The sequence below is a fragment of the Oxyura jamaicensis genome, chromosome Z (assembly GCF_011077185.1).
Source record: "Oxyura jamaicensis isolate SHBP4307 breed ruddy duck chromosome Z, BPBGC_Ojam_1.0, whole genome shotgun sequence".
In the NCBI taxonomy this organism is placed as follows: Eukaryota; Metazoa; Chordata; class Aves; order Anseriformes; family Anatidae; genus Oxyura; species Oxyura jamaicensis.
This window is the reverse complement of record NC_048926.1, coordinates 49,840,719-49,860,832: the sequence shown is the minus strand read 5'-3', so window position 1 is coordinate 49,860,832 and position 20,114 is coordinate 49,840,719. Positions and strand designations below refer to the sequence as shown.

Genomic DNA, 20,114 nt, shown 5'->3' with positions numbered 1-20,114 from the left:
ATTCTCTGAACTGACCTCTGGAAAGTTTTGTGTAATTTGTTTTGACATTTGGGTGCCTAGGGCAATCATTAAAAATATAATGATCTGCTTTGTATTACTGGGTGAAACACAGACAAAAGTTACTTATTTTATTGGTAGATATTTTCTGAGGAAATAAAAGTACAGCTAAAGAAAACATTTCCCACTAGAAGAGATAAAGAATCAATACTACTAGAATCTATTGCTATTAGATCTTCAGGAGATTCATTAATGAAAGTGTGGTGAGAGTGAGCTATACTGCAATAGTAAACAACTGAGCTGGAAAGTTGTATGCTGTTGCTAAATTTTCCTTCCCTTCTTTTAGTGCATCTGTTCAAGACATATGTAAAGAAGTAATATTTTACTTTACTTTTGTTTTTAAATTTGGCTATGTGTGTTACTCAAAAAATCTAGCTGATGTTTATAATGAAGTATTTCTGCAAGGTGAATTGAAGCATATATCTTGAAAAAAATATTGCATTAGTCAATTTAATGGCAATAAGATATCTCATTTCCTAGTGTCCCTAAAAACTACCTGATGCCCCCGTTTTTACAGGGCTAATGGGTCAACAGATAACAGGTGAACGTACTGTCATATGCATTCCTGTAAATGCATGAATGTAAATCCTGTATGGTCTGTCCATATCTTATATTTAACAGATTTTTGCACTTTTCAGGCCCTGATACTGCTTTTAGGTTCATCAATGCCACAATAAAGGAACATTTCATACCTTCTTTGCTTGAAGTTGCCTTTGCTTCTCTCCACTTAGCTTTTCCTGCTGTGTAAGTGTGTAAGTGGTAAAAGTAAGATGATGAACCTTCTTTTTTTTTTTTTTTTTTTTTTTGGATTCCTTTAATGAAACTGCTAAGTACGTTTTTATATGTGTTCTCATGAGTTCTTCCCACACCTGATTAATATAGTGTTGGAGTGTTGGTGGCCCTTTAAAAGAAAAGACTTTTTTTTTTTTTTTTTAAATCAGTGACTTAATCAAGCAAATAGTCCACATAGTTTACAAAGAACACTTAAGGAGAAAAGACTGGCAGATGAAGAATCCCAGCTATGTGGTATTTAGTATAATAAGGCAGATCTTGACTTGTCAATTAATTACTATACAAATGAAACAAGCACACAGAATGGAGGAATAGTGTGTCAAAAACTGATTCATAATGTATGCAAATATTTCCTATATGGTTCAAAGATTTTGGCTGAATGCACTGAATAAAAGTCCAGGTGTGAGGTATGAACAGTGCTCTCTTATTAATGCTTAAAAAAGACATTGAAAAAAAAAAGTCACTTTTACTGTTACAAATAGATAGGTAGAGACTGAGTCCCCATTTTGTTTCAAAATCACTCAATAATGAAAGAAAATCACAGTGCAGGAAAATAAATAGTTTTAAACCCTTCAAAATGTGTTCTAACATTCTGTTATTCTAAAATCATATTACAAACACTGTCTTTGGAATAATCCAGACAGAACTATTAATCACACTCAGAAACACAAAACATGAACAAATTATAAGAGGACACAAATTGTTTGAGCCATCTATGATTGCGAGTCTGGGCAAGGTGCTGAGCCCTTCCTAACTGAGGTATTATGAGGAAATTAAGGTCTTAGTGAAGGAGGTGTTAACTAGGTACTCCACTGTTGCAGTAGACTAAGAATATTCATGCAGACAACTACAACATACAAGCAGCTGCACAGTAGCAAGCTGACTTGCTCCAGCTTGTTCAGCTGACAGGGATAACAGTTTATCTTCCATCAAAGATGTACTAAGTGACTCTTTGAAATCCCTCCTAGTCCTATACCTCTAGGTTCTGTAGTGATGGGAAACTAGTTGATGAAATGCCATGTGAATACAGCAGGAATTCAAAACATGACTGTTTGGTGCCATAGGCTGTTGGCATATGATCCTGCATATTTAGTTTATTTTGATTTTCGTATGTATAGAACACTCGGTGCATTGCTTAGCCGTGCTTTTAACATGTGTTGGAATTATCATCTCTTTTCCTTCCCTTCTCTTATTTATTGCATTTTATTTACTGCACAGGTATTCTGCCATGGTGCCAGTGGATATATCTGTTCCTATCAGATCTGGAGCCTGGCAATGAGCTGGACAATAATACAGATGATAAATACTTACAGATCGAATCATGAAAATTGTGTCAATATAGCTAAATCCATTTTATTTACCGTGGCTCATTTCCACTGAAAGTTAGTTATATGTAAAGCTAATTAATGTCATATAGTAGTTATACATAAAGTCTAGATAAAAATGTTAAAATTAGCTCTGTGAATTTACTTGCATTTAAAACTACATTGAATTACACTGTTTAAAATTTCCCTCATTTATAATCTTCATACTCATTAAACATCTACTGGAAGATAAATTATGTATGGTTTTCATTCTTGTAGTTGAAGGACTACCAAAAGGTATGCCAGTTTTAATGCTTTTTCTCCAGAAAGCCCGGCAATACCCTTCAAGTAGCCTTGTATCAACAGATGAGTACAACTGTGATGGAGCTGCCTCAATCACAAACACTGCAGTTGCACCAATGCAATCTAATCGGAAATTTACCTTAGCTGTGAACGATAAGTGAATTATTATTCTGTCTTTTAAGAAAGCTTTTCTTCTGCAATCAGTTTTTGATGACTTTAGATACTTTGTATTTTTGTGAAAGGGCTCAGTGCCTTAAGAGAACACTTGCTAAAGTGAGGCAGTCATATGTTGTTGCAAGTACAGCATAACCTATGACTGTGTGAAGCACAGTAGAAAGCTGACCAAGACCAGAAGGAACAGCATGAAGCTGCACTGGGGGAAGTTCAGCTTGGATGCTGGGAAAAGATTCTTCACTGAGAGGGTGGTTGGGCACTTGAATAGGCTCTGCAGGTAGGTGGTCATGTCACCAAGTCTGCCAGAGTTCAAGAAGCATTTGGACAATGCTTTCAGATATATGTTCTGATATTTAGGTTGTTCTTTGTGGAGCCAGGAGTTGGACGAGTATCCTTGTGAGTCCTTTCCAAGAACTTGGGGTATTCTGATTCTGTTTTGTGTCTTGCACTGGAGAAAAAATGTTGTGCTGTAGTAACTTAAAACAGCCAAAACAACAAGAGGAGATGAAAGATTTGAACTAACTGACCTTATATATTATGTTATTTGTCATTTTGGAAAAAAAAAAAAAAAAAAAAAGCAGTGTAGATCATTGTTTTCTAGCTCATCTTAGTTTATGTCTTTCCGGCAAACTGCCATCAGTATTTTTATTAACCTGATATATAAATATAGAAGCAAACTCACCTGTTTATCAACTTGGACTCTAGAGAATTAGAATGTTCCCAGACTGATGAATGACCCGCTTAGTTAGTGTGTATATATACACGCATTTTTGTCTCTTTTGTTCATTTTGGAACAAAGGATCTCATGCTATTTTTCATATCTTAGCAGAGGCAGAACATTTGAATATCAGCAGTGTCAGTGAGGAGTAACTGCAATTCAGTTACTGGTACGTTAATTTCAGTTTATCAATGAAACTGTAGAGAAAATATCCCACTTTGAAAAAAAAAAAAAAAATAAGTTGAGCTTTCTAGAACATTACAAAGATCGTAGACAATTTTCTGGAAGAAAAAGGCTTTCCTCCTGTAATTCAAAGTAGCACTGAATCACTTTCCTATAAACAAGTGAATGTATTTATGGTTTCTTGACAGCGTAATGATCTTTGAATGTGGAACAGACCTTATTATTTCAGGTATATGAAAATCTACAGAGTTGTTTTATGATGCTGCATCTGAAGAGGAATAAAAAATTGCTCCAAAAATTACATCTATAGGTCATTTTTAGACACTATTGCAGGTCAAGTCCATGGATAATTTCATTGTACTGTGTAATACGACATAATACAATTGTTAATAATGACTTAGCAGAAAGTCAGTGAAGTTTGTACTTATGCATTTAGGAATGACTTTTGCATCTGCAGTGAAATAGGAGAGGAGAAAGAAAAGTAAAATAATTTAGTTGATGTAAAAAACAAATGGTTAGCAACTGAGAGAGGTTGTGAGTTTGTGGAGAGGGAAAATTAGAAGGGCCAAAGCCCAGATGGAGCTCAATCTGGCTACTGCTGTTAAAGACAATAAAAAATGTTTTTATAAATACCTAAACAAACTAACAATCAAAAAGACTAATGAGAATCTCCATCCTTTATTGGATGTGGGGGGAAACGTAGTGACAATAGATAAGGAAAGGGTTAAGTTACTTAATGCCTTCTCTGCCTCAGTCTTTAGCAGCAAGACTAGTTGTTCTATATACACTGATATATTGTATTCTAAGTTACAATGAACAAAGCCTTGCAACACTTAATGTTGAAAAAAAATACAGAATATGACTCATATGCAATGTGTGGGAAGGAACACAAATTACAAGCACGTATAATCTGATTGTGTCTTTTAATCAATCTGAAGACAAAAGGAAAGTAACTGTTAATCTCTGATTACTTTAATCACTTGTCAGAAACAATGCCTCCCTTTCTGCATTTTTCCCAGCTTTCTAATTGCTCTGAGTGGAAACTGAGATGATATACCTTTTAAAATATAGAAATACTTGTATAAATTAGTGTAGCCATTATTCAGGTGATATTTTGCTTATTCAACAATAGCTTTTGGTTTGCAGTGTGCTGCCGTGTAGCTGTAGGCTAGCTGTGCCAGCTTTCTTTAACTTCCTATTGTTTCCTCTTGCCCTTGCCCTTTTTCTTCCCCTTTTCCTTCCTCTTCCTTTTCTCCTTTCCTTTTTATTTTCCCTTCCCCATCCCCTTCCCTTTCCCCTTTTCCTTTCGCTCCCCTGTTTATACTTGACGTATATAAGAAAGTACATTTTCCCCACCAAATATACAACATCAAATGCAGTTATCAAAATATTCAGTTTTCTTTTTTTTCTTTTTTTTTTTTTTTTTAACAGAAGGATGGAGAAAAAAATCATAAAGTCCGACTGGCAGTTGGAAATGGAGTAAGAAATGATGTGTGGAGAGAATTTTTAGACAGATTTGGTGCCATTAAGATCTGTGAGTTTTATGGTGCTACTGAAGGAAACATTTGTTTCGTGAACCACACAGGAAAAATTGGATCTGTTGGACGCACCAATTTCTTTTATAAGGTGACTATTTATATTTTACTTTGTAAAAGGGAGTGCTGAAGGTCAATGTGTTTCTCAGTTTGACCATAGGACGTGGGGCTACAGTCATAAATATAAGGTAAATTTTCTAACTTAGTTATTGCAAGTTTAATTGACTGCCTGTAAAACCTCAGCTGCCAAAGTCTTGTTTTGTATTTCAGCAACTTTGATGAAGTTATATGTTATGGGGAAGAGCCGTACTTGTTATTTATGTCATACATGCTCTCTTCTCCTTTACCTGTCCAGTTAAATGAAGACAAATTGTGTGATGGGTGAGCTTACAGGTGGCATATCAGCATACATACCTAAAAGTATGTCACCAAAACTTCACAATTTTTGCCCTTGGGGTCCTATTAATACCACGCTTAAACAGCTACAGAGAACAGTAAATAATGTGTGCCTCAATCTCAAGCTTTAGCTAATAACATGTAAAATTACCTAGCAAAGGTTTCTAGCAAGGAGACCAGGTATTTAACATTATGTTGCTATTTATGTCAATTTTTACTCTACTTGAAATAAATAGGACTACACATATTGCCTAGAATTTACAAAAGTAACTCAGATACCTGTCTATACATACAAATCCTCCTGACAGAGGTGGCATTTGTGCTTCTAAGGACAACTAACAGTAGTATGTCCAGACCAATCTGTTTTCACTGTGATGTAAAAATATTGTTTCGAAACACATCTGTGTGAGGTGACTTCGGATGAAGTGGAAATATGTAGACAGCGTATGTCCCAGGGTTCACAATCTCAATATGTCATTACCACATAGACTATTTCACAGTTCAGGGCCCAGAGGAGTTCCCAGATAATCTCTTCAGGGATCTGAACCAATCAGCCTATGTTTTGCCTTCAGACTCTGCAGGGAGCAACTTGGAAACATTCAGAGAGAGACCACGAGCTACAATGCTTTTCAGAAAGCATTGAGAGCTCAGGAATTAAAGCACATTTACTCTGCTGATTTTGTGTGTTCTATATCATTGATACCTTGTAATATGCACAGTTGCCATCTAGTGCTGATAGCTGTCTCTAGAAAGATGCAGATCCACCACAGGAAATAAGTAATCTGGAATTTAGGGGAGTAGTAGCTGAATCAGGATCCTTAGAGCTCATGTTACATTTTGTTTTAGAGGGCCAAATGTTGTAATTACTTGTAAACCATATTTTTTTCTTCTATCTCAGGAAATTTTACATTTGTTCAGAACTTGAATATGTTTTCAGAATTTTAGAACTTTTGACAGATTTTTGTCAGAAGTCACTAAACTTCTGGACTAAGTTACAGCAGAAAAAGGATTAGACTTGAAATTACCTATTTATTGACTTACTTTTCTCTACTTTTAGTCAGGTAGTAGTTTGTGCTTTTTGCATGCATTAATATTAACTTGTCATATATCAATAAAATTTGCTTTATGCATTCCCAAAAGGCATATTCATGTATAAATATATATTTTCACATGAAACATTATACTTTTTCCTCTTTAATGACTGGATTTACAATTTAAGATAGTTGCTGCAGATTAGGAGAAAAAACAGCTCATGCAAACTGCAATTAAATAAATAAATAAATAAATAAATGCAGTTACAACTAACTACTTGATTTCACTAGACATCTTTTCTATAATCTATGCTGTTTCAAGTTCAAACTGCTGTAGTCTGTGGAAACATCAGTATAGTCTGCTAAGATAATTATGGATTGTCCCCTTGCTTACTCAGTATGAATATGGAAAGACAATAAGGGATTTTATGAACCGGAAAAAGCCATTCATAGCATTTGGCTTGGCTTGAAATCAATTTATGTTCTGTCTTTTTCTATACTCTGTTTTCCTTAGAAATACATCTACAGTGAGTCTTCAGTTATTTCTATAGTTTCTGTTATAAGGAATGTAGCTAAAGCATGTTATTTGTGAGCAGGCTCAGTATTTAGCTACTACCATTGTCCATGCAGGCCTTCTGTGTCTGTAGAGAAGTATAAAGGTTGTCACTGAAAATGAGTTTCAGTGTGGAGACAAATTACCTCACCTTGGTTACGTGGACATGGCATCTTTAGCTAGGTTGGTGGGTGAATTGTATGACCGTCATTATGTGGGAATAGATCTGCCAAAAATATCTTCGAAAATGAGGTGTTCTGAAAGACTTTTCCAAAGCCACATCAGGCACTTTTTCATAAGTACTCTGTTTTGATTCAGAACATTTATGGTTGCATGATGTACCTGATCTCTTTCTTTAATAATTTATGTCAGCAGAACAAAATGACATATTAATATTTTTGTATTACACTACTTAGATGTGTCAAATTATTTTTTTTCCAGTCTGTTAACTGATGGAACTTTGCTCTTTTTGCCTGTGCAGTCACTCTGGAATGACAGCTCCTTCAGTCTGCTTTGTGACACTTTCTAGTTTGCAGGAGCTGCTAGCTCCCCCATATGCTGAAGTAAAGTAGTGTTGACATGAACAAGTGTTTATGTATCTGTATGGATTGTGTAAGGAGTTGCAGAAAAGAAAAGTCAAAAAGAGGTAGAGAGAAAGAATGAGTGGTGAAAACATGAGACATACTTTTTGTGATTTTCATATATATATATATATATATAATTAATACTAAAATTTTGGGGACCTACTTTTATAGTGTTTTTGATTATTCTGCAATCGAGTATTGTGACAAACTCACTCTGCATTTTAATGCCATATCTAAGTTAGTTTTGACTGATTTAAGGCTTTTGCTGTTTTTAAATATGTTTTACAGGTTGCAGGTTATTAGACAATGCATTCTGCAGTGTAGCTGTTGTGTTTGTTTTACTTCAGTCCAAATGACATCCACTGGATATCTAGCAATGCATAAACAAGATCAGCTTTATTTCTGATTCTCTGACCCTCGAGTGATCTGAAGTTGAAAAGGGAGACTGTCTCATGCTGGAAAGCAGAGAATGGCACAAAGAAGGCACATCTATCCAGTTACTAAATTATTTTGCTTCTGCAAAGAGATCATACTACGTTTGAAATCTTATTCTCTTGACACATAGGATGATATGAGGAGATATCCTTAGACATACATTCTGGGAATTTCCTATACACCTGTTTCTTAATCTGGGAACATAAGGAAAGAAAATTGAAAAAGGGGAGAAGAGATTTTTGTGACCATACGTGTGATAACAGCAAAGGAAGAAACATACTGTTTCTATTGGCATAGTTACACAGTCAGAATGAAGTAAATGTAGTATAAAAATCCATACATACAAAAATCGAGAGTATAGTTGGAATAATAGCAGGTAGGTTCAAGATACAGTATATTTAGTGGGGAAAAACTAATAGAAATATGATGTCCTTTCTGTTGTGCCTAATGGCAATAAGGGAACAGTTTCTAAAGGTGAAATGCTGACAAATGTTACTTCTGTAAAAATAAATAAATAAATAAATTTTACCCTCAGAATGAGGAAAGAATGTTTTCTGTCAGTAACTGCCAGGTGGTCAGGGGAGAAATAGCTTTGATAAATATTAGGGTTCTACACATTTATTTTCAGAAATAATTTGGAAGTCACAAATTAATGAGAAGGAACAGATGAATGGTATAGCAGTTGCCAGACATCCAAGAAGTGACTGTGTGTGAGACATTAACTAAAGGCACTGCTCTTGTTTGCACTTGTTTATTTTCACATAGTACTCTTTATATAAGAAGAATTGGTTCATGTGCTTGAAAGCATTACTGTGGTATATGAATAAACCCTTACATATGGATATTCGTAGTGTTCATATAGACCCAATGAACAGAATAGTATAATCATTTGACTAGCTTTTTAGCTCTTGAAATATTTTACAAAGAAGATTATGTAGATTAGCATAGTAATATAATAAATTGCTGTCTGAAGTTTACACCTGACATATATCTGTATGCTAACTTTTATGACTGATTTTATTATGACGCTATCATAATACATTAAATGTATTATAAAATCAATTATGTACATACATATAATTTTTTATTTTTATTTTTTGGAAAAAGACTCTCAGTAACATCTATCAAATATGTATCTAAATGTCTGTCTTGCACTGAAATATATTCTGTGTGACAGCAGGGAATATTCAATGTGGGAATGGAACTGATGAGATACAAGAAAGCGTATGATAAGGCCTAAAAATAATCCATGGCAAGAATACCTGAAAGAACAGCATACAAAAAATGTATTCAAAATTTTATTTATAAATTTATTTTTTCATTATTTTAAACATAAGTATTGCAACAATTATAGGAATATAAACCTTTCTTAATTGAAATTTTATGCATCAAAATCAGCTGCGATCTGAAAAACATTTAAGTCATATTTCATGGAAAATGTAAATTGATAACATTCACAGAATCATAGAATGGCTTGGATTTGAAAGGACCTTAAAGATCACCTATTTCCAATCACCCTGTCATCGGCAGGGACACCTCCCACCAGACCAGGTTGCCCAAAGCTCCATCCAGCCTGGCCTTGAACACCTTCAGAGATGGGGCATCCGCAGCTTCTCTGGGCAACCTGTGCCAGTGCCTCACCACCCTCTGGGTGAAGAATTTCTTCCTTATAACTAATCTAAATCTCTCTTTTTTTTTTTTTTTTTTTTTTTTTTTAGTTTAAAGCCATTACCCCTTGTCCTGTCACTCCACTCTATGACAAAGAGTCCCTCCCCAGCTCTCCTGTAGGCCCCCTTTAGGTACAGGAAGGCTGCTATAAGGTCTCCCTGGAGCCCTCTATACTCCAGGCTGAATGACCCAACTCAATCAGTCTGTTTTCATCGGAGAGGTGCTCTAGCCCCTTGATCATTTTTGTGGCCCTCTGAACTTGTTCTAATACATCCATATGTCATTTCAGTATTTAAAACATCTTATGTAAAACAGCAACACAGAATTAATACTATGCACTTTTTTTCATATAGCCATAGAAGCAAATGGCAGAAGAGATAATTATTAGTTTAAAAGCAGTCATGTTTAACCAAGTCTTAAGACTGTGTGAAACTATATTCACAGACAAAGCATTGATATGTGTTTGTACAAGCAATAGAAGCTCTTAAGTTCATTGGTCATTGGACAGGAATGCTTATCAGATTAACTAAAAATTAGCGTTGATTCTGCTCTTTTGGCTAGTTTTGATCTAAGATAATCTAAGGTAATTTAAGTGTATTCCAAATTATCTTACTTATGGTGGAATGTATGGTGATTCTGTTAATATCAAGCATAGCTTTAAATATTTTTTTGTGTGTTTGCATTGTCATTCAGTATAAGTTGAAACTTTAGGAATATCAAAGCTAATTTCGAAACAACATTTAACAACTCAAATTTCCCTTTTTTTTAGAAAAAAAAATAGGATTTTGCAATGCTGTTGTTAAATAACATCCAAATTGCACAGTAATAGACAATAACATTGTAGTATAACTCATTTTAAGTTTCAACTAGGTAAATAATCCTTTTGTTTTTATGCATTTACATAGTGATTTAGGGAGTAAACTACACATTAAAATGATGAATGCTGCATGCACTACTGTGTGAAAATAATATGGTAATGCTTCAACAGTTCAAGCGTTCTTTTCCAATAAATTTTAAATTGGATAAAACAAATGTAGATCAGTACCCAGACTAAATGATTTGCTCTGGAGCTTTCATTTTCTATTATTTAATATGGAAAGAAAGCTGTTTGAATAAACACAGCTGTTTGAACAGAAAGTATATTGGCATATGCTTTCATTATGCATGTCTAATGCAATATGTGTTGTTTTCTCTTTTTAATTAAGTATTTGCATGACTTATTTCGAAGACCTAACTGCAATAAGCATAGATAATACGTCAAAGCTGCAAGCAGGAAAAGATGTATGCAGTGGCATAAATATTAAAAGTCAAGTCTCATCAGTCTTTTAGATGATCTCAAATACTGAATTAAAGCTTCTGACTGTTTTAAACAACTTAAAGTAATGCATCATGCAGACTAATTTGGGTACAAAACATACCTACTGAGCTCTGAAGGAGTAAATGAATGAAAATGGAACTGAGCAGGGCAAACTACTGTTCCAATCAAATACAAAAATATCAGAATAACATTTCATACTATTAAAGTAATAAATATCATTGTAAAAAAAAAAAAAAAGGCAATTAAACGTAGAAATCTGAAGAAATAATTTCTCCGAGGAAAACAACAAAAACCCCTTCTGTTTACTGTTCATTATAGCTACCTCTCATGTGGCTTATCAAGAGTAAAACAATTATTTTCTAATTAAGGTAAACCCTTTAGCTCTCAAATTCTTGTCTTTGATAAGCACTATAGAATGTTGTTATTAAGAAAAAATCCCTATGATTTTATTGAAAAAGTGTCCAGTTCTTGGATCATGACTTGATTTTGCACAGTACACTTCAACCTTGTTCATTTGGTCAACTGTTAAAAATATCTTTTTTTCAGATTTGGGATACAAGCAAAACAGAGTGGTCAGAGCCAATATTTATTTGGACTTCTTGAAAACAAAATGATGTTGTATAGCTACAAAGACATTTCAAATTAGAATAAAATCATTGTACAACTCATAGAAACTAGGTGCAGAAAAGCAAATGGTTTTATGTTTTGGCACCCAATCCACTACTTCAGTCACTTTCATAACAGCATCCTTCAATTACATTACATTTATTTATAGTGAAAAGTGAACTTTTTTTAAATTGGTTTCTCTGCTTGTCAGGATTTCTATGGGAAAAGATATTATATATCCTTGGTTTGCCTAACATTAAATAGATTAAGTACATTGTTAAATAAATTGCCGATATACTTCTTTAGGGAAACAGAAATTAGAAGACTCCGAAGCTGGACAAATCAAAGCCTTAGGATAATAACCACAACAACAGTGGTCCATGTGGTATCTTTTAGGTCTAATTTAGATTTATATCACAGTAGAAAAGTAAGATGAAGTAAGAGTCAGAACCTGCATATCTAGTAAGTAAAAATATCGTGATTTGTAGTGTTGATGAGAATATCTTGCCCTCTCCTTCAGCTAACTCAGTCATATTCTCTATGACACTGATATGAGAGGAAGGTTGTTTGTAAAATAAAACTAGATCAGTTAGGTTAGCAGTGTTAGGACTCACAGGTTCACAGTATTTCCAAGAAATGCAGAACTGACCCTGACATAATTATGTCACATACACAGCTACATAACTTTGCAAAATAACATAGGAATACATATCTTTCTGCTGATGCTCATGGTAGGACTTTTCAGAGGGAAGACCTGAGGCTAGTTAGGCAAGAATAAAGTCCAGTAGGAAGCAGGTTTCTGTTTGCAAGGATATGTAGTCCCATGCTTTCCCATTTGCTTTAGACACCAGAATATCCCTAGAAGACTTTTCCTATCAGCCACCACTAAATGTCAGTTCAAATTTCAGATATGCTTCTATTATCCTGATTCATATTGGGTGTTCCACTGATATGTGCATCCCAAAACTAATTTATAAGGAAATGAACAAAATCACAATTCTGTCTTCACCAAGTATTTTTGAAAGTTACAAGATTACATAAATATTCTGATGTTACTTCCCTCCAGGAAATTGCATAAGTTTACATATAGAACATTTAAATGAAATGCACTCTACTTTTAGATAACCAAGGCTAAAGGTTTCTTTGCTTATATTTGCTGCCACCAGATGTCACTGTGTAGATGAATAACTGATGACACTTTTTCCCTTTTTTAGCTTTTTTTTCCATTTGAATTAATCAAGTATGATTTCCAGAAAGACGAACCAATTAGAAATAAGCATGGTTGGTGTGAGAAAGTTAAGAAAGGTATGTATTATAGGAGGATACAATGGTCTTTTGCTTGCAATACAAATACTTCAAAGGTTTTGTTTTGTTTTGTTTTGTTTGTTTGTTTGTTTGCTATTGTATTACTGTACTATGCCAACATAAATTATTATTGTTTGCTCTGACAAAAACAATATGATTTTTGATATAAGACAGAACATTATTAAGCACAACAGTGCTGACACCAAAAGAATTTAGGATATCCTTGGATATATTCACAGAGAACAATATATAAAACTGACAATACGGTATTATCACTGAATATGTAAGTAATGTGATCTGTATTTTTTAAAGGAGGTTAACATACTGAGATGATTGCCTAAGAGATCTACAAGAAAGTCTGGTGGATATAGAGCAAATGCTTTTTGGAGATTAACTGCTCTTGATAAAGTGTTCTTATACTTAGTTTATCAAATATATACATATATAAGAGGTTGCTTGATTATAATTGTATTCAAAATACTTATTAGATATCTAGTTTTTCTTTATTGTACCTATTTTCAAAGTGTTTATCTTATACCTATTTTACTGTGGGAAGATAACAGCTGTAATTAATGCCTGGAAGCTGAAGTGAGACAAACTCATATTTAAAGGTCAGGCAGACTGCTTTAACAGCGCACTGAGGCAGATTTTTCAGAACAGTTTGGAGATTCTGTAGCACATCGTAATCAGACGCGGGTAGTTCCAGGAAAATATGGTTCCCAAAACATGTAAGTGACATAACATCAGATATATTTTTATTTTACATATTTTAATCATTGCAATTCTTTTCTTTGATAAAGTAATGCAACTCTTAGGCTTTGTTGTTCAGAACATGCTTCCAAAACTGTTAGGAGTTCATAACATTCCACTTTCAGGAAACTAATACTGTGATGTAGGACATGCAAAACAGGATTATCCTTTTTTTTTTTTTTTTTTTTTTTTTTTTTTTTTTTTTTTAGGAAATAATATATTAAAACACTGATATTTTACTCTGCAAAGAAAGCAACAATGTTTTATCACATTAATGAAAATTCTTTAAAGTGTTCTCAGAACTTCTGAAGTTCTGAGATTAAATAAGGATTTACTCTCTTGGTTGAACAACTGCTTCTTTAGAAACACTAGCTTTCTAATTCAGTAGGAAAGCGCAGAAGTTGAGACTCATCACTAAAAATTCAGGTAGGTGTGGGAAGTGGGAGTTTACTTGGAGTGAGTGCTTTGGGAAGATAAACTTACTCTGACTAAACTCACAGTTGATGGATGAGAACTGTTTAGTCATCAAGAAGAAATAGAAAATACTGGGAATTTGAGTGAAGAATGTTGTACTGTGTCTTTATGGTCACTTTGCACATAGAGATAACTGTATGAATGGCAAAGCAGGTAAGCTTTTATTATTTGGCCTTATGTACTGAACCCTGCCAAACTTGATTCCTGGTCTTGTTAAGTCATATGTAGCAAACTAAAACTAATGTGCAGTACAGGAATTGTGTATCATAGGTTTACATTCATTTCAATTTCTCCATATAGGTGAGGCTGGTCTTCTCATTTCCAAAGTGAATGCAAAGAACCCCTTCTTTGGTTATGCTGGCAATAAGAAACATACAGAAAAGAAATTACTCAGTGAAGTATTTAAGAAGGGAGATCTTTATTTTAATACTGGAGATCTAATGGTTCAAGACCATGAGAACTTCCTGTATTTTTGGGACAGGATTGGAGATACCTTCAGGTATAATCATTGTTTCTTTTTACTTTTTTTTTTATTTATTTAAAAACAGACATGCAGGATAGAGTAATACTTGTTCTATTTGTTTTCAGCAGGAAGTGTTCAGTTTATAACTGTTGTGATGTAGTCTATAATGATCTTTAAGTGGGTGATAGGAGTTTAATTTAGTAAAAAGTGGATAAATCATTTCCAGAAGGTTTTGTACAAAGTCCAGGACTTTGAACAATACTTCCAGTGATCATACTAACCAATGATAGTTTTGTTGTGGGCAAGGAGAATTGGATACTGAAGCAGAGGAAAAATATATCAATACTGAAGACTGGTCACGTCTTATATATTTTGATATACATCAAAATTTTGAAAACCATTAAATCCAATTATGATAAACTTTAATTGTGCTTTATAGTGATAGATAATATCCAGTAACATTTTAATTACAAGTGCTGTCTTCTGGTTATCAGAGCAATATACTGAGATGACAAGCAGGAACAAATGTGAGGTTTTAATAGTCTAAATTGAATGGAAGTCTTACTAAAGTTGATGTTTTTTAAAGAGTAGATGACCATATGTTTTCATGGGATTAAGTTATTTTTTTCATGTTTTAGATGGAAAGGGGAGAATGTTGCAACAACAGAAGTTTCTGATGTCATCGTAATGTTGGACTTCATACAAGAAGCAAATGTGTATGGTGTATCTGTGCCAGGTAAAGAAAGCTTCAGTTTTATGTTTTTCTTCCCCTAGGTTTATTTGTTAACTCTCATCACTATTTTATTTCATGTTATAAGCCTATGAATCATTTCTGATTGCGTCATCTGCTTAATACCTAGCTAAAATCTGTACGTAGATGAAGAAAATACCAACTGTTCATGAATGAGCCAGTGAATCATGTATTGTTATGTGCATGAAATGATGTCTACTTCTGAAAAATTATCTTTCATGAATTTATGATAGCTATGTAACCTAAATGAAAGTTTCAAGCTTTATTAAATAGACAGCTATGGAAAATTCACACTTTCATGTGTCAGAAAATAATCACATCAACAAGGTAAAAATTAAAGTTACTTGAAAATATATGAATAAAGGCTACTATTTTATTTCACTTTTAACTTAGCCTCATGACCATCTAAAAACAGAAATATTATAAAACTAAATACAGGGCTAGAAACAATTTGATAGAAAAATAAATTATTATTGAAGAAAATAATGTAATTTGTTCAATAATATTTTTAAGCTAAATTTCATGAGATTATTTGGGCCTGATTCCCATTATTGCTAAAGGCTTTTAAAAATGTGTTCTAAGTGAGGTTGGGAGGGAGATGACTTCCTTCATAGTAACCTTTAAGGTTCTGTTCTTTGCATTTGTGGATAAAACAGTGCTGATAACACACCAATGCTTGGCTATTGCTGAACAAAGCTTACACGGTGTCAAGATTTTCTCTCTGCAGTGTGTATGCAGTCGTTGGGCAAGATGTTGGGAGGAGATGTAGATGGGGCAGCTGACCCAAACTAACCAAAAGGATATTCCATATCATATGATGCCATGCTCAGTAATAAGTTTAGGGAAAGGAAGAAGAGGGGGTACATTTCTGTTTATGGCATTTGCCTTCCCAAGCAACCGTTGCCCATGCTGAGCCCTTGTTTTCCAGGAAGTGCCTGCACATTTGCTTACCAGTGGAAAGTAGTGAATGAATTCTTCTTTTTGCTTTGCTAGTGTACACATTTTGCTTTCCCTTTTAAACTGCCATTGTCTTGATACATGAGTCTTCTCACCTTCTTTCTATTTCCCATGTTCTGTGAGAGAAGGAAATGAGTGAGAGGCTAGGTGGATGTTTAGCCATTGGCCAAGGTCAACCCACTACATAATGATAAGTGTTTGAAATGTGAAAAAGGTGTCACTTGCCACTAGTGTAAAGCCACAAAACAAGAAAAATCAAAATGAAGAAGACAGACTGAAAATCAGGATCAAACATATGAGAGCATACTTTTACCTGCTGATTCTTACCTGTATGAAGAAAAAGCTGAACCAGTTCATAGAACTGTCATGATAAAAAAACTGCAATCAATTTCCTCATAGCATTAGGAAAACTATAGCATTAGGAAAAAAAAAAAAAAAGTATGTCCAAAAGTATGTCATAATATATAAAATCTACATGTAATCATTTTGTTTTACTGAAACTCAGAAGATGATATATTACTGTTATTTTATTCATGTAGTTCTTTTTTTGTATGATTCTTCACAAAAATTTTAACTTTATTCATGTTTGAAAATTCTCATTTTACTTCGTTTCCCACAGATCATGAAGGAAAAGCAGGAATGGCCTCTCTCATTTTAAAGCAGAATAAATCATTGGACTTAGAGCAAATGTATAAGCAAGTGGTGACCTATCTACCAAGTTATGCCTATCCTCTTTTTTTAAGAGTCCAGGTAAGCCGCATTACTGCAATGTGCATACTAACATCTATGTCATCTGAACACAGAGATAGCTGAATGAATAACAGAAAGAAAGTGCTTGCAAATATATCACTTAATTTAATTTTAGAAATGGCCCTATTTGTTGTCTCCATTAATGGTATTTTGGGGAGAGGAATTACACAAAAAGATAATAAAATTTGCAGATTATATTAAAATGGGACGAATCGTATAAACCAGTAAGAATGGATACCATACAAAAGGATTTAGGGAGATTAGAAGCAAGAACATGGGAAAACAAAAGGTTCAGATTAGTAAAATGTGAACAATTGCATCTGGAGAAAATAATCTAAAATCTATTTTATTTGATGGAAACAGGAGAATAGAAAAGTAAAGGTAGAGCAGGAGACACTTGATACATTTGCACATTGATAGTGCAAATCAGACAAATGAGATGTTATTTGCCATTTAATATAGTGACAAAAAGACAAAAGCATTTGTAAAGGTGCCATATTTACTGGGCCTAAATTAAAAAATGTTTATTATTACTGTTGGAGAAAAAAAGTCCCTTTGCCAAAGAGTTGAAAAATTAAATGTGATTACAATAGGCTACATATGGATAGGAAAAAAGATAGGGAGAGTATAGAAAACAAATGGTATGGATCACTGTGATAAGTGAAGCTTGTGAGCATCTTCATTTGTGGTAAGTGTTTTGGGAACATCATGACAAAAGCAAGCAGTAGAAGATGGTTATGAAGAAATTCTCCTATGTCCAAAGGAAAGTTGAAAAACAAAATAATTGAAAAGACAACATAGGTTATGGAAGTTGGTTCTCTGGGTCAGTCGGAGATTGAATACTGATTAGAATAAAGGGGTAAAAAGGAAGAGACTGTGAGAAAGCTTGAAAATGAGAATAAAATAGTAAATCTAGAAAGCATTCTGCTATCAATCAGATATTATCTGCATATTTATATTTAAATGTAAAGATAGAAGATAAAGGACGTCAGTAAGTGGATCTCAGAAGAGAGAAGGATAGACGTAATGAAGAAACATACTCTCACAAGTCCATGGAGTATGAGAAAGTATGAATAGCAGAATGCATTAAGGGTTGATGACCAGTCAAGGGGATAAGCAATAACTGCACTAAAATTTCATAAGTATATGGTCATTAGGAACTTTGTCAAAATTATTTAACAAATTATTTAATGAAGCACAACAGTCAGATGTAACTGGAATGATCTAGAGTGGTAGTGGAGGAGTTCAATCCAAGACTGGTGGTAAATCATAAGGCTACTGAAGTTTGAGATGAGAATTAAATAAGTTAGTCACTGCAGAGGATAGTGGTGCCTGTGACAGAGGTTTTAGATGGAAGACAGAAAATCCTACTTGTTTTGAATGTAGAAAGACAATGGCTAGTGCTGGACTAAGAACAGAAGAGTAGGAAGATGGAGTGTAGTTACTGGAGAAATTGATGCGCTTGAAAAACAAGGCAGATGGAAAATTTGTTTTAGATGTGAGAGAAGAAAAAGGTGGTGTATGAGGCAATGTTGCAATAAAAGGAAAGCGGAAATAAGAGCAGAGTTCTATATTGTTCATGGTGACTGAAAAACAAGATGAAGCTTAGAAAAAAAATAGAAATACAAAAAAAAAATCTCACTAGAGATGTCTCTTACTACAGATTTATTTGGACCACAATAATTTTGTGTGATTCTTTCAACCCATTCTTAATGCCAAAATAGTCACAGACATAGAGAATTTCCTGTTTATTTTTATTATTATTATTATTATTATTTTTTCAGTAAGTAGTTCCTGTTAATAACATATTTTAGTTGCTGAGATTCTTTCGGATGTGCAGATTTATAATGTGTACAAATGAAGATGCTAGATTGTCTCATGCACGATGGGGCTCCGCCAAAGACTTTGATAACTACACAACAATTCAGAAAGCAAGAGGCTGCAGGTGATGATGGTCCAGTGCAAAACTTCTGGGAAAAACATTGTTTTACAAAGTAATAAGGCCAAACAGTATTGATCTTATATTAAGTAATACTTTTAAAAACAAAAACTTGTTTTCAAAACAAATGTTGTGAGCAAAAGAAGAGGAGCTCTTCTACTGAATAATAAATATATTTTTCTCTCTTCTGCAGGAAACAATGGAAATGACCGGAACTTTCAAACAACAAAAATTTCGATTAGTGGATGAAGGTTTTAATCCATCTACAGTTACTGATCCTCTTTATTTTTTAGATAATTCTAAGCAAGCATACATCTTGTTAACCAAAGAAGTACATGAGAGGATCTTATCTGGGCAAATGAAACTTTAATTAACCGTATAAGCTTATAGGCTATTAGTAGACAGTCTGTGTCTCTACATGAGCTACTGTGTTAGAAGCAGTGAAAATAATTACCAATATTTATATGTTATTATCCAGAATAGTATTTTATATACTTGATATTTACTTTCAGATATGTCTTGTATCCTTCCTCACTTGATAATTGCTCATTTCTACCTCTTGAGATCAGTTACAAGTAAATGACCTGTAAAACAAGATTGAAATCTATTTTATATTAATTTTGTAATATAGATGCAGAGTCTGATAGTTTTTCTTAGTACTAAATTAACATGAATGATATGGAGAATGCTAAATAGTAAAAAAAAAAAAAGATCCAACGTATAAAAATATAGTGACAGAAGCTGTTATTAGTTCTAGATAGACAAAATAAGCCAGTAACAAGTTTTAATGTAATTTACATTTCATATGTACTTACAAATATATGTTTTAGGAAATAAGACTTGAAAGGGGTTGGAAGAAAACTCTTATGTGGAAGACTTTTCTGATGGAACATAAGATGAATGAAACAGAAGAAAGCACTCCAAACAAACAGAAAACTACAAAGTTAATACCAACATTATTGCTGGGGCTTTTTGTTATAATGCATGCTCTTTCATTTGTTAAACTGGCTCTTTAGAGTATCAGGTTATAAAGATAGACCAAACTTTTGTGTAAAGTTTATCAGCATA

At 33.7% G+C, this 20,114-nt stretch overlaps 1 protein-coding gene across 1 annotated transcript in view; it reads left to right on the top strand.

Annotated features, from left to right (window-relative positions):
* SLC27A6 (solute carrier family 27 member 6) overlaps positions 1 to 19,783 on the top strand; it is a 36,147-nt gene extending 16,364 nt beyond the window's left edge. Inside the window, exons 5-10 of the mRNA XM_035310059.1 lie at positions 4,963 to 5,157; positions 12,872 to 12,962; positions 14,487 to 14,685; positions 15,288 to 15,385; positions 16,977 to 17,107; positions 19,240 to 19,783. Of these exons, the coding sequence (XP_035165950.1) occupies positions 4,963 to 5,157; positions 12,872 to 12,962; positions 14,487 to 14,685; positions 15,288 to 15,385; positions 16,977 to 17,107; positions 19,240 to 19,416 (891 nt within the window). The 3' untranslated portion in view covers positions 19,417 to 19,783. The remainder of the gene's footprint in view (positions 1 to 4,962; positions 5,158 to 12,871; positions 12,963 to 14,486; positions 14,686 to 15,287; positions 15,386 to 16,976; positions 17,108 to 19,239) is intronic.
* Positions 19,784 to 20,114: the final 331 nt, after the last annotated feature.